Genomic DNA, 15,273 nt, shown 5'->3' on the forward strand with positions numbered 1-15,273 from the left:
CATGTGTTGTGATGATTTGCAGCGCATTTCGTTACATGCATGTGTTGTGATGATTTGCAGCGCGTTTCGTTATATGCATGTGTTGTGATAATTTGCAGCAGGTTTCGCTATGTGCATGTGTTGTGATGATTTGCAGCGCGTTTCGTTACATGCATGTGTTGTGATGATTTGCAGCAGGTTTCGTTATATGCATGTGTTGTGATGATTTGCAGCATGTTTCGCTATATGCATGTGTTGTGATGATTTACAGCGCGTTTCGTTATATGCATGTGTTGTGATGATTTGCAGCAGGTTTCGCTATATGCATGTGTTGTGATGATTTACAGCGCGTTTCGTTATATGCATGTGTTGTGATGATTTGCAGCAGGTTTCGCTATATGCATGTGTTGTGATTATTTACAGCGCGTTTCGTTATATGCATGTGTTGTGATGATTTGCAGCGCGTTTCGTTACATGCATGTGTTGTGATGATTTGCAGTGCGTTTCGTTATACGCATGTGTTGTGATGATTTGCAGCAGGTTTCGCTATATGCATGTGTTGTGATGATTTGCAGCGCGTTTCGCTATATGCATGTGTTGTGATGATTTGCAGCGCGTTTCGCTATATGCATGTGTTGTGATGATTTGCAGCAGGTTTCGTTATATGCATGTGTTGTGATGATTTGCAGCGCGTTTCGTTATATGTACCTGTTGTGATGATTTGCAGCGCGTTTCGTTATATGTACCTGTTGTGATGATTTGCAGCGCGTTTCGTTATATGCATGTGTTGTGATGATTTGCAGCAGGTTTTGCTATATGCATGTGTTGTGATGATTTGCAGCAGGTTTTCGCTATATGCATGTGTTGTGATGATTTGCAGCGCGTTTCGTTATATGCATGTGTTGTGATGATTTGCAGCAGGTTTCGCTATATGCATGTGTTGTGATGATTTACAGCGCGTTTCGTTATATGCATGTGTTGTGATGATTTGCAGCGCGTTTCGTTACATGCATGTGTTGTGAGGATTTACAGCGCGTTTCATTATATGCATGTGTTGTGATGATTTGCAGCGCATTTCGTTACATGCATGTGTTGTGATGATTTGCAGCGCGTTTCGTTATATGCATGTAATATAACCGCGGCATCCTGGCTAAATTCGCCCATTGGCCTCTGACCATCATGGCCTCCTAACAATCCCCATATCCGCTGATTGGCTTCATCACTCTGTCTCCTCTCCACTTGTAAGCTGGTGTGTGGTGGGCGTTCTGGCGCACTATGGCTGCCGTCGCATCATCCAGGTGGATGCTGCACACTGGTGGTGGATGAGGAGATACCCCTTGACTATGTAAGCGCTTTGAGTGTCTAGAAAAAAAGCGCTATATAAATGTAAAGAATTATTATTATTATTATTATTATTATGTGTTGTGATGATTTGCAGCAGGTTTCGCTATATGCATGTGTTGTGATGATTTGCAGCGCGTTTCGTTATATGCATGTGTTGTGATGATTTGCAGCAGGTTTCGCTATATGCATGTGTTGTGATGATTTGCAGCGCGTTTCGTTATATGCATGTGTTGTGATGATTTGCAGCAGGTTTCGCTATATGCATGTGTTGTGATGATTTGCAGCGCATTTCGTTACATGCATGTGTTGTGATGATTTGCAGCGCGTTTCGTTATATGCATGTGTTGTGATAATTTGCAGCAGGTTTCGCTATGTGCATGTGTTGTGATGATTTGCAGCGCGTTTCGTTACATGCATGTGTTGTGATGATTTGCAGCAGGTTTCGTTATATGCATGTGTTGTGATGATTTGCAGCATGTTTCGCTATATGCATGTGTTGTGATGATTTACAGCGCGTTTCGTTATATGCATGTGTTGTGATGATTTGCAGCAGGTTTCGCTATATGCATGTGTTGTGATGATTTACAGCGCGTTTCGTTATATGCATGTGTTGTGATAATTTGCAGCAGGTTTCGCTATATGCATGTGTTGTGATTATTTACAGCGCGTTTCGTTATATGCATGTGTTGTGATGATTTGCAGCGCGTTTCGTTACATGCATGTGTTGTGATGATTTGCAGTGCGTTTCGTTATACGCATGTGTTGTGATGATTTGCAGCAGGTTTCGCTATATGCATGTGTTGTGATGATTTGCAGCGCGTTTCGCTATATGCATGTGTTGTGATGATTTGCAGCGCGTTTCGCTATATGCATGTGTTGTGATGATTTGCAGCAGGTTTCGTTATATGCATGTGTTGTGATGATTTGCAGCAGGTTTCGTTATATGCATGTGTTGTGATGATTTGCAGCGCGTTTCATTATATGCATGAGTTGTGATGATTTGCAGTGCGTTTCGTTACATGCATGTGTTGTGATGATTTGGAGCGAGTTTCGTTATATGCATGTTTTGTGATGATTTACAGCGCTTTTCGTTATATGCATGCGTTATGATGATTTGCAGCACATTTCATTATATGCATGTGTTGTGATGATTTGCAACAATTAATTTGTCAAATTAATTAAGATGTTTTCTTCATTTGCTGGTGTTTTTTTCAGTTTGCATGTGTTTTCTTAAGTTGCAGCGTGTTGAGCTTTCTCGGCCACCGTAATATAGAGTTGTTGCCTTACAAAGTATTTGTCAATGGTCAACTGTATGAAATGTAAGATGAAGTACAGGTCTGGGGCTGGGGCCAGTGCATTAACTGCATTAAAAAAGATTTTAATTGCATAATTTTTCATAACGAATACGTTAATGCATTTAACTGACAGTACTAGTTTTTACAATTTATTTTTGCTAAAAACTCTAAAACTGTATTTGGCTTAATTCTAAAAAAAAATAATCAGAAGAGTAAACTGAAAAAAAAAAGTTGGTAACACTTTAGAATAAGGTTCCATTAGTTAATGTTAGTTAACTACTTTCGTTAACATGAACTAAGCAAGAACAATGCTTCTACAGCATTTATAAGTCTTAGTTCATGTTAATTTCAACATTTACTAATGCATTATTTAAATCAAAAGTTGTGCTTGTTAACATTAGTTAATGCACTGTGAATTACCATGAACTAACAATGAATAACTGTATTTTCATTAACTAACATTAACGAAGATGAATAAATACAGTAATAAATGTATTATTCATTGTTTGTTCATGTTAATTAATACATTAAATAACATTAACTAATGGAACCTTATTCTAAAGTGTTACCAAAAAATTTTCTAATGAGTTAAAACCGTGTGTGTGTGTGTGTGTGAGAAAGTTTAGACACTTTGATTTAAATACAATGCAACTATAACAATACAATTGTTTTTTTTGCTCAATTATTTATTGTATTTGGCATTTAAATTTATTTGTGTAATGTTTAAACACACACACACGCGTGCGCGCGCACGTGCGCACACACACACACACAAACAATATTTTTAGGACAGTGGTATTTCATATAAAACCACTTTTTATTACAATACACTGTGGTGTCAAAGTTTAATTTTCAGCAGCCATTATTACAGTCTTCAGTGTCACACGATCCTTAAGAAATCATTCTAATATACTGATTTGCTGCTCAAGAAACATTTCTTATTATAATCAATGTTGAAAACAGTTGTGCTGCTTAACACGTTTGTGGACACATTCTTTGATAAATAAAAACATTTTACTGTATTACAACATATACATTTTAAGTTTATTCATGAAATTTTGAATAATGAATATTTTGAAATGGAGTTCAGTATCGTTTCAAAAGAATAACACTGAATGAATGAAACTGCCCAAAATGTCCAAAGGTTAAGCCTTTAGTCCTAAATCAGAGCTCTGTGTTTGAAAACATGTCTCACCATAGAGATCTAGGAGAACAGTCATTGTTTTTAAGTGTCAACCAAGGGTCTGCCAGTGGCACTATGCGTTACAAAATATGGAACTTTTATTGCATGCCTCACCCTTTCTCCTCAGTGACCGCAGGGATGTGGTATGTGGTATGATAACAGACAGGATTTTCCCCTGAATCCCATTCTCAAAGCAGCTGCCCTGAACTAAGGAACATTAGTTGCTTCATCAAAGCCTTACAAACCACAGTCAGATGATCCATTTGGTCAACCAAAATAACTCCTGTTACAGGCAGAAGACTGAACAAAAGATAAAGAGAGACAGAAAATGAGACCTAATGCCAGACTACTGAATAGCATAAGCGACAATAAAACTAAGAACATAGAAAACTGACCGTCTAAATGAATGCAATGTTTTCATATTGTAGCACTGACTTGCGCTTGCTCCTATGAAGTAAACAAGTAGCTACATTCAACATTTTGTTCATTTTTCATATAGTTAATATAAAGCGGAATTACACTCCAGCTTTTCAGCATAAAAGGCCTTTCTGTCCACTGATGAATTCTATTAGATTAGTGCTGAGAGAATTTCAGAGAGAATTTTGTTTTGCAAAGTTAGACGTATATGCTCTAGATGTCGCTTCAAAGGTGATTTGAGAGCGTTTAGATGAGATATTTCACACCGTTCTGTCGTCATGTCGATGATTAGTTCAGTAATGATCACGCTGTTCTCCCATGTTCTCCATTTTTGCCACGTGATGGATACACATCGACCTGATAGCACTGAGTTCTGAGCAGCCAGTATTAGATTACACTCTCTCTCTGCCCTGGGAGTTATATTTAGACATACAGTGGTGGTCATTTAGTTAGCCTGGGCTGAGCATCATCATGGCGGTGGATAATAAGGTCACATGGCTACTGGTGACCAGACGCTATTTCTGCTCAGTGAGATCCGTCTGCAACATATCAGGAGCAGATGTTTATCTATCAGGCACAGCTGAGAGAATAAATCATGAATAATGACAAAACCTTTGCATTTCTACTTTCATGAACTAATAACAGTATTTGTATCAAATCTGTCATTGTGACAGGAATCTAAATAAGCCAATCCAGCCTTATTTAGAGTTTTGAATAGTGAAATACAACCAACAGTTGCGAGAAAAAAAGTCAGAAGTGTGAGAGAATTACCCATTTAATTTATTTTACTTTTATTCCTTTGAATAAAAAAAGCTTTCATTAATATTAGAATGTCCCACACTGTCCAACAGCTTTTTGGAAATGCCCAAACTTCCTGTATAAACACAGGTAAGAAAACCTCTTTCATCAAGTGATTCCTAGGGTTTTTAACATCACAATGTATCAGACAGGCACCCTTGCTTTTTCAGTTCAGCGTGGTGCTGTGGCTCTCTAAGGGATTTGACTTAATAAATATATAAAGGACTATACTTCATTTGCCTTGTTCATGATGGATTAACCAACAGGAATTACATCTACAGTATGATGAAAACCCAAATTTCCTTCTGTACTGTGCCCCAGTGTGATTTTATTAAGCTCTCATCAAGATACAGTTTTTACTATTTTTGGAACTGCTTGTATAACATAGAAAGAAAAGATTGTTCATTGAGATTTGTCTTTCATGTATTGCATGCATAACATAATCTAATCATGGTTATATGAGGTTCAATTCACTGTTGCGTATGCTGCAAAAGGGCTTCACATCAGATTCACAAAGATGGTGCACACAAAGAGGATCCATATTAGATTACAGCACACATGTATTTATACACTCATGTCAGAATGAAATGATTATTTTATGAATATGACGGGGTCTATGAGCCTGAGGAGTGTTGCCACTGACGCGCAAGTCAGTGCAGGCTGCACAGTTTGATATGCATATTTAACCATGTGATCTAGCCACATATTAATGATGAATTCAATTGAATTATAATGACTTCAAACAGACTAGGAATCAGTGTTAAAGACGGAAATAAAGCTAAAATAAACTAAATATAGCTTAACAATAAGCTTAAGTGAAAATTTGACATTTTTGACAGATTTTTGTCAATTAGCTAAAATAAATGTTTAAGTTGAATGATTAAACGTACTAAAACTAAAATTTAAATAAAAATAAAGCTATACAGAATGAAGGAAAAATATGAACTAAAATTAAAACTGAAAACCAAAAAAATGAAAGCTAATTCAAAATAGGAATACATAAATAGGAATCTATAGATGGGATGTAGATGGTTTGTGACACTGGTTTTGGCTAGCGTGTAAGTGTGTGCCGTGGCTTGCATGCATATGCTATGGCAGGATTAAGGGAAGATATTGTTTATAGATTTATGAAGCTGTGCGCTGATGCTGGATTTGGGCATTAACAATTTAATCTTCTAGTATGTGAATCTCATTTATTATGGGCGGCTGGAGAAAACAGGCCAAACTGAAAAAGCTTTCTTCTTGTGGAATCCAGTTCTCGTCATTCCTCTCACCCACTTGTTATTATACCCCCATCTCTCTCTCTCTTCGTGCCTTCTTCTCTCCATCCGCTTGACTACTCCTCTTGTTAAGGGTGTCCCAATCTGTCTGAGCACTGAGTGCCCATCCCACTCTCAGAGGAGCTGCACACACACTTACCCCACTGACAGTCAGAGCACACACAGCTCCATCCACCGGTTATAAGACGAGAGCCACTTCCAGTTAAAGGACATACAGCTCTGAGGTCCAGGATGGATGCGCTGAAGAAGGGATTCTCCATGGCGAGGGAGGGAGTGGTGGCCGCCGCCGAGAAAACCAAGGCCGGGGTGGAGGAGGCAGCTGCCAAAACCAAAGAGGGGGTCATGTACGTAGGTATGTACGAATTCAACTGAGAGGAGAAAAGTGAGAGAATAAAAGTGCTTTTTGTAAAAATAGTACATTTCTGTAAACTGTAGCGGATTTATAAAGCTATTTAAAATGGCATGGTGTGACATTTTCTTATTTAAAAACAATTCCATTTACAAACCAACTGAACATTTACATTTAATATTTAAAGGCAATTTTACTGACATCATTTAAATCTATATTATTCCATAATCTAATGGTTGCTAGTACGTGGTTGTTTACTGCTGGGCAGTAGCCTTCTACACACTTCTGCTGTCAGGAATGGGTGGAGAATGAGGAGGGAGATAGACAGAGATAAAGAAAGACAGGACAAGAAGAAGAAAGGAAGCACTTTGTGTTTTATAACTTCTGGATGCAGTCAATCGATGAGCTGTGAGTGGCAGATACACTACGAAGAGAAGATCCTAATTGACCTCCATTTATATTTTTTACTATAAGATATTTGTAAACTATAAGATACAGTAGTAAACATACTGTCTCTTGATGCTGATGATATTGAAGTCTGATTACATAAGTATGCTTAAATATGCTGAACATCTTATTGTTTTTACATTGTAAGTAACTGTCATGTTTTAGGGCTAATTATGCTTGAATGCTATATGAGTAACACTTAACAAGACAGTAAGGTGTTACTGTTAACCACTGCATGTTGTACATGACTTTAGAGTATTATGTATATCGTACTAGTTGTGCTACTATGCCGACAGGAGCACACTGTACTGGAATCCCATTCCCTTCCGGTCCACTTCACATCCCGGTCCACAGAGACCAGGGTCTGTCCGGGTCAGCACACAATCTCTGATGATTGTAATGGCTCTCAGTGTGTACACACACACACCAGTCACAGCAGCCTGCCACTGTATGCTTTCAGTTTTTATAGAGTCTAACCTGTCCTCCACATCAGAGAAGGGATGAACAATGTGCTTGCTATTACAAGGAGCTTTGACTTACAGTACGTTGCAGAGGAGGAAAAGGAAGTTTATAAGCCAGGAGTGTGTGTGTGTGTGTGTGTTTTGCAGCTGGAGGTAAAAGCTTTCCTCTGCACCACACAGACGATCTACTTTAATCAGAGAAATCTCAAGCCTCTCAAAGAAAAGCGAGGTCACTTTGCACTGAACTGTGACAAATTGGCAACACATACACACCTCTCTTGCCACCCGAGACTCAAATACTGTATACACACAGACAGCTGTTATATACAGTACAGATGACTCATATAGATTGATTCTCAAACCTATCTTTATCTTACTTATTGGCAGTGTTATTTTAGTATCATTTATATTTGATTTTATTGTTAGTGTATGTACTATATTGTTTTTAGATTTTATACATAGCTTTTAGATTTAGTTTCATTGCGTTTTATTTAGTGGCAGTGTTGCCTTAGGATCATCTACACACTATTGCAGATTTTGATATATAGTTTAATAATATATATGTATATATAAAATTTTCTTTATTCATTTATTTATGATTTTGTAATTTCAGTTAATGTTTATTTTATTTCAAGTAATAAGCAATTATTATTTAACCCATCTTTATTTGACCCTCTAACTCTAGCACTCTCTATTCTAATTATATTCTTTAAAAAATTGTCCCTTTTAGACTTGCACTCTATCCATTTACTGTTTGTTTTCATAAAAAAAATGAACATTAGCTTTTATATTCTATTTTTCCCCCTTTTTATTTATTACACTATTAACAAAAGCCAAAAAAGGCCTCTAACTCTATTCTTTTTCTATTCTATCTGGTTTCTTTTTATTTATAATGTGAAACCCTGGAACACAAATCCAGTCTTAAGTGTACATTTTTCAAAATTGAGATTTATACATCATCTAAATTAATTAGCTTTCCTTTGATGTATGGTTTGTTAGGATCTGAAAATATTTGACCGAGATACAACTATTGGAAAATCTGGAATCTGAGAGTTAAAAAAAAAAATCAAAATGCAAATCGTCCAAATTAATACTTAGCAATGCATATTACTAATGAAAAATTACGTTTTTATATATTTATGGTAGCACATTTACAAAATATCTTCATGGAACATGATCTTTACTTAATATCCAAATTTTTATATTCAAAATAGATAATTTTGACCCATTCAATGTTTAGTTTTTTGGCTATTGCTAAAAATATACCCCAGTGACTTAAGACTGGTTTTGTGGTCCAGGGTCACATATATTTTCTATTGTCCTCATTTGTAAGTGGCTTTGGATAAAAGTGTCTGCTAAATGACTAAATGTAAATGCAATGTAATTGTAAGTAATGACTTTTTTATTGTTTTAGATTTAGCTAACATTATAATGTTGCATGAATAAAAAATATTTGAGATTCTGCCCTGCTACAAGTAAATTTGTGACATTAATCATCTGGCTCTTTGTACAGACAGACGAGCTTCCACTGAAGTTTAAGAGGCTCTTTGCATCATCTCAAATCACGATGGAGAACGACACAAACACGTGAAGCTCATGACGTAGAGTGCTGCTGTCAATATAACAAAAGAGTGACAAGTCAAACTACATAGTGAAATACTGTACATATTCGTTTTAACTCAAATGATTATGACATTGCATAAGAAGCAAAAATATAACTAAAATTAAAATACGTAGCTAGCTGAGCTCACATAAACTGGTCACTTTCATTTCTTTTACATTATATAACTGTGAGCACTGTCCAGCTTGATTATTTTGAAGAATTAATTCCATTACGTCTAATATGAATCAGAAATTAAAGCACTGGGACTGGACTAGAGAGACAGGTGATGTCATTCAGACTAATATATAGCATACAAATGATGATACAAGACATTAATTTGTGCCCTGTATGAGTACAACTTTTAAATATAGATCCTGCTTTGCATTATCAGCATAATATATTAGCATTATTATCTGAAAAAGTGCTGTGTCGTCTTAATTGCGTTACAGAAATAAGAAATAATATATATTAATAATATTTTGGGTTAATCGAGGTCTCCTCTTAATCGTAGCAGCAAACAGCAGCAGCAGAGACGTTTTATGCTTAGTCACGTAATCTGAGATGCTGTGGAAGTGACATCATATTGCAGCAGTGGTAGGATGGCGGCAATTTTCTCCGTTTTTATCGATTATAACATTAATGATATAAGATTTCAGGCTTGTGTTTGTGTTGCAAGCAGAGGCTGAGTCCTGAAGAATGTGCATGTTTTGATAGTAAATCAGCTCTTTGTCCAGAACAACAAGGACAATGTGGCATCTCTCTTGAGGGCTGTGTTTGTTGTGCTGTGCGTGCACATGTTTGGAAGGAGGAGCGACTTTCACAGACACATTGCTGTGGGCTCAAAGGTTCTGGGAAAGAAACAGAGCTTACGCTTGTTCTATGGGCCATTCGTGCAATGCATATTCAGAACTACAGATGGCAGGGCCTTTCAGAGGCCGAAGTGGTTTTTTCCACTGTTAACATGCACGAAGCATCTCAGTAGTAAGGACGTTTCTCGATTTGTAATGCTTAATGGCATTTAATGATGCCAATCAACAGCCAGTACACACTGACTGGGGATCAGAAGCATTTTTCCTTGCCATGATTTTATAGAGTCTCTACTGGAGAAAGCTGGACATTCAGCTGCACTCCCAGAGGCGACTGAGTGTATGGATCCCAGAACAGAACAGGAGCCAGCGCTGAAAGCATCAATCAAGGATCTGTCTAAAAATAAGACCAAATGACGTACAAGTTTGTGGAAAAAGCAGTCGTTCACTGTGGAATGTATGTCTGAGGTCTTAAAGGGACAGATCACCTAAGGCTCTTCCTTTATTAACGTAATTTGTTCAATCCAAATCTATATGAATTGCTTCCTTCAGTAGAACATGGAATAAAATAGGTATGAATAAATGCCAGTATTTCTTGTACATGTTGATTTGGACCCCAAAGTCTTTCACTGTATGTTTCACAAGTCATACAAGTTTGGAATGACATTAAAATTTTTTTTTTTTTTTTTGCAGTTTGGGTGAATTATTATTTGAGCTACATTACTTCACAAACTTCTCTTTTTAATTTTCTGACAGGCACTAAGACAAAGGAAGGTGTTGTGACAAGTGTAAACACAGGTAAAAGATCTCTTAACTAATCAACACTCAATATGTCATTTTCATAAATACCGTAATCTATGGAAAGTCTCAAATCAAAATATAAGGACACATTTTCATCTGTCCTAGTTGCCCAGAAAACGACTGAGCAGGCCAATCTTGCGAGCGACGCTGCAGTGGCTGGGGCCAATCAGGTGTCAGAAAAGGCAGTGGAGGGGCTGGAGAGTGTGGTTGCATCCACTGGCCTTGTCAAACCGGTAAGGATTCATTTTGCATGAGGACAGTTAACTGGATAAATATTTTTATTGTTTAATACAAAACATTGAAGTCAGTTGCATTGGTGCTTCTAGGTGCACAGTATTATTATTTTGTAATTTATTTCAGTACAACCGCAAATTGCTTAATACACTGTAAACTGCTTGATGCACTGATCAGTCAATATAAAGTTGGTATATTTTATATGATGCCCATGCTCTCCTTTCTTAACCAATCATGGACAGGATGAGTTGAAGAACACTGAGGTGCATTTATAAACTCAATAATTCATGCATGCAATAAAGATCACATTTACCTTAAAGCCATTACAGACTAAAATCTCTACATTTTAATACATCATATTATCAATTTCTATTTCCATATTTTTATACATTCAGTTTAGGTCAGAGCAGCTAAGCCCTGCAGTTAAGATGTCTTCACTGTACTTGACTCACTGCTCAGGAAGAGTGATGTTCTTCATAAATAACTCATTTCTGCTTTCTAAATATTGCTCTGCATTTTTAAGAGTTCGCTTCATTCAATTTTTCATTCCAAAATAGTTTTTATTCATTTAAAATCTCATGAAGAAACAAGCCATAACCACGCGGCCATTATCAGTCAATGTGCACCAACAAAATAACTCATGAGCATGAGTCTGAAATCTTCCAGAGAGAAATAACAAATCCCAACAAATTACCTTTGTGCAAATACCTGAATAGGTGAAAACATGGCAAAACCGTGATAAAGAACCGTCCATTTCTGAGATGTGATGTGTTTCTGCCTCCAGGGAGAGATGCCGAAGCAGGAGGGAGCTGTAGAGCAGCCTGCAGACGCTGGACAGTAGAGATGGTGAGCTTTTCTTGAGATGGGAATTACAGCAAAAATAGCAAAACATTTAAAAAATTACTTCGAAAAACAATAAAATTGCAAAGTAGTGTAAAATGACACTTGTTTTAGAGGAATGTACTTAACAAAATTTATAGTAAAAAAGTTATAGTAGCCCTATATTCTCTGAAAGTAGTCCACAATTTTTCTCCTCAAGTAAATTTATGCAGATTAAGTGCTAATAAGAGATGCCTGACTGAGTACATGTGATTATTATGTGAAAATGCACAGCTTTTTAAATCAAATCATTTATTGGCGACTTTCTTTAAACACTGTGGAAAATTCAGTAATTATTGAATTACTTTTAACTGAACTTATTCAGGGCAGTCATTTGAGAGTAAGATCTCAGTGTCCTGTGACATTCAGTAGTTCATGTTGTTTATGGTCTTACCAGACAGGGTTTATGTCTACTGTCATTTACAACACACCACATGTGCTTCAAAACAGAACAGAAAACTATGTCAGTGTTTCATGTGTAGCAAGTTTGCCAGTTGTTTCAAAAATTATATCTTACATTTGCACAATGTGCACCGAATCAACCTAACCGTCCTTCTGTTTTGTTTTAGGATGATGTCACACTGAACCCCTGTGATGCTCTGCTTCTTGCTTAAGAAGAGAGAGTGTATTAGCTGCTGTGGACCATGGCTGAATATTATTATACTAAACCTCAGATGGACACTAAATAGTATCCAGTTAAACACAAAAATCAGAAGACACCCACCTCTCTCTCTTGCTTTGTCCTCACAAACCACAATCTTCTTACCTTGATTTACCTCTTCACGTAAACCTATCCTATTCACAAGAAACAAGCTCAAGTAACAACACAGTTATTTAGCTATGCAGTATTCACATATACTATGCAGTGAGTGTCAGCAAATTTGTGCTTATATTACATGCATGTGCTTGTGTTTTAGACATTTTTATATAGGCATTGTCTGTCTTTCTTACCTGCCCTAAAACCAGTTTTCCTCCTCCCAACGCAGTGAGGTCAGCTAGATGATGTCTCACACAATCAGTGCGAGAAAGGGTTAAACACATTCCAGTCCAAACACACAGTCAGTGTAGTATCCGAAACAGTTTTGGAAGGAGCAGAAAAAGACAGAATCACAGATTGATTGATGTGTGTAAAGCATGCAGATGCCTGGGTTAATCAGATTGAGTATTATCTTAAAGTGCGGTTATATAGTGATGGGGCTTTAGTAATGCTCTAATATGTAGTTTGCTATAGCAGCCATTATAAACAACTCACAGAATCTGCGAATGATGTCAGAGCAGTTGCTTGGTTACATGATTTGTTTGCATGCTGCCTCACGACTACACTTTAACTGATCCTAATGTACTTGACTCATTGTTCCCCTTCAAGTCTAAAAACAGCTATTTGTTTTTATATATGTACCATCTATAATAAATTCAGTTTTGTGAAAAATAAATCTGTTATAATTTTACATCCTTATTTTTAGAACAGAATATGGCCAAGAAGGCTAACAAGATTCATTTGCATAATACTGAAGTATAAAGTAGCAAGTAAGTAACATTGAAAAGTATTTGTGTACCAAATTGGGTTTACGTCAATGACAGTGTACATCCCATATGAAAGAGGCAGGGCAAGCACTCCCTTTGCATATTCAGTGAAACTATGAAAGCATCAAGACTGCCCTCCTCCCTCCTCTTGAAATGACAGCCAGTTCAGCTTTGTCCACATTCCAGCAATGGGAGGAGGCAGAGAAGTCTATCAGCCCATCACTTTCCTCTTGCTCAGAGGAAAGTCATCCACACCAAAACATAAACAAAGCAACTGAAGTTAAAAATGTCCATAACAAAATTAGAACAAGAATCAAAACCCTGCATAACCCTGAAACCCTTGACTTCTCATGAGCAAAACAAAACGATAAAAGAAAATAATCAAAGGACAACAATCAAAAGGACTATCAACCCTGTAATCCCAAACTATCTCAGCTTCCACTTAACTATAAAACAATTAAATGTTAGAAATGTCCTTAGAGTTAGGACAAGGATCAACTTCCCCTAAATTAAAAAAAAATAATAATAAAAAAATAAATAAATAAAATAGGACATGAATCAGAATTACTGCAATAATCAAAAGGACTATTAACCCAAACTCAACCCAATCTCAAGTTAACCTAAACAATCAAATAAAATAACAATATGCCCTTATTGAACACATGATGAGTTATGTAAAAACCCTGACAGACGATGATGAAGGCAAGCAGGTAAACCAGTCTAGCTTGCTGTTCTCTCTGTTGACATCTTTCTACTCCACCTAAGCTGAAGCAGCCAATAGACACACACACACATCTCTGACGTACTTCGATTGAGCACCAGCCTAATAAAACCCCATGAATCCTCCGTCTCAAAACACTGACACATACACACGCTCTTGCAAACATCCGCAGCTGAGGACTCTACAAACATGTCTTTCTTTAAAGGAGTTTTGGGTAATAAAGCGGCAGAGTCATTTGTCGACCAGGCTGTGGACAAAGCAGGTGAGTCGCTAATGTGCGAGACGCTTTAAAGAAACTTCATAAGCAATTGTTGTGTACAAGGTTTTTAGACTTTTTATGACACTGTGTCCTTATTTAGCCAGTCAGTTATAAAGTATTATAATAAATCTTATTTTTTAGGGCACCAAAATATAGATGAGCTTTTTATTTTTTCTTATAGCTTAGTAGGCTATTTATTTTAAATATTGGATATACAATAATAACTTTCAGCTATAAATATATATATATATATATATATATATATATATATATATATATATATATATATATATATATATATATATATATATATATAAAGCTTGAAGACAGCAACTTAATTTACTTTTTATTTTCAGAAACTTAACTAAATATATAATAGTTAACATCATAATGCAATGATACCATGACTCATTTAACTGAATCAAATGATTAACATTTAATTTAGATCAATTATTACACAAAATCTGGACTGGCCAAGTTGTTTCCATCCCTTTCAAATTGCTTTTAAGTTCGCACTTGTTTTAGTCCAGCTGCTGTTTGTTCTCTATGAAGGAGTTGTTTAAAAATAAAAAAAAATGCAGTCAGTCCAGTAGTCACGCCACTCCTTATAAGGAATGGCGTTAGAATGGGCCTTCAGTGCCAATAAAGCTAGTCTTTTTATTTTTAGACATCTAAGAAACTTAATTTCGAGTCTTATCTGATGGGAAAGAGGAACTGTAGCATGTGAAAGTAGACTGGAGTGTGTTACCTTTCTGTAATGTTGCTGTTCAAATTTCCCCTAGCTTCTGCAGCTAAAAGAAAAGTGAAGGAAACACTTACTGGAAAGAAACAGGAAACTGATAAGACCGGTGGCATGGGAGGTCTTTTCCCAAGTAGTGAGGAGAAGGAAAAGA

The 15,273-nt window shown here is 36.5% G+C and overlaps 1 protein-coding gene across 1 annotated transcript; it reads left to right on the forward strand.

Annotated features, from left to right (window-relative positions):
• The first annotated feature begins 6,374 nt into the window (after positions 1–6,374).
• sncga (synuclein, gamma a) lies at positions 6,375–13,309 on the forward strand. The gene is made up of 5 exons (XM_026224640.1): positions 6,375–6,648; positions 10,719–10,760; positions 10,869–10,996; positions 11,782–11,843; positions 12,446–13,309. The coding sequence occupies exons 1-4, from the start codon at positions 6,528–6,530 to the stop codon at positions 11,836–11,838; spliced, it is 348 nt and encodes a 115-aa protein (XP_026080425.1). The 5' UTR covers positions 6,375–6,527; the 3' UTR covers positions 11,839–11,843; positions 12,446–13,309.
• Positions 13,310–15,273: the final 1,964 nt, after the last annotated feature.

Source organism: Carassius auratus, chromosome 38 (genome assembly GCF_003368295.1).
Source record: "Carassius auratus strain Wakin chromosome 38, ASM336829v1, whole genome shotgun sequence".
In the NCBI taxonomy this organism is placed as follows: Eukaryota; Metazoa; Chordata; class Actinopteri; order Cypriniformes; family Cyprinidae; genus Carassius; species Carassius auratus.

Bases quoted from the DNA above. Each gene is read 5' to 3' on its own strand.
- sncga (XM_026224640.1), top strand. From the start codon at position 6,528: ATGGATGCGCTGAAGAAGGGATTCTCCATGGCGAGGGAGGGAGTGGTG. The intron at 6,649-10,718 runs GTATGTACGAAT...ATTTTCTGACAG, and splicing joins AGAGGGGGTCATGTACGTAG to GCACTAAGACAAAGGAAGGT. The intron at 10,761-10,868 runs GTAAAAGATCTC...CATCTGTCCTAG, and splicing joins TGTGACAAGTGTAAACACAG to TTGCCCAGAAAACGACTGAG.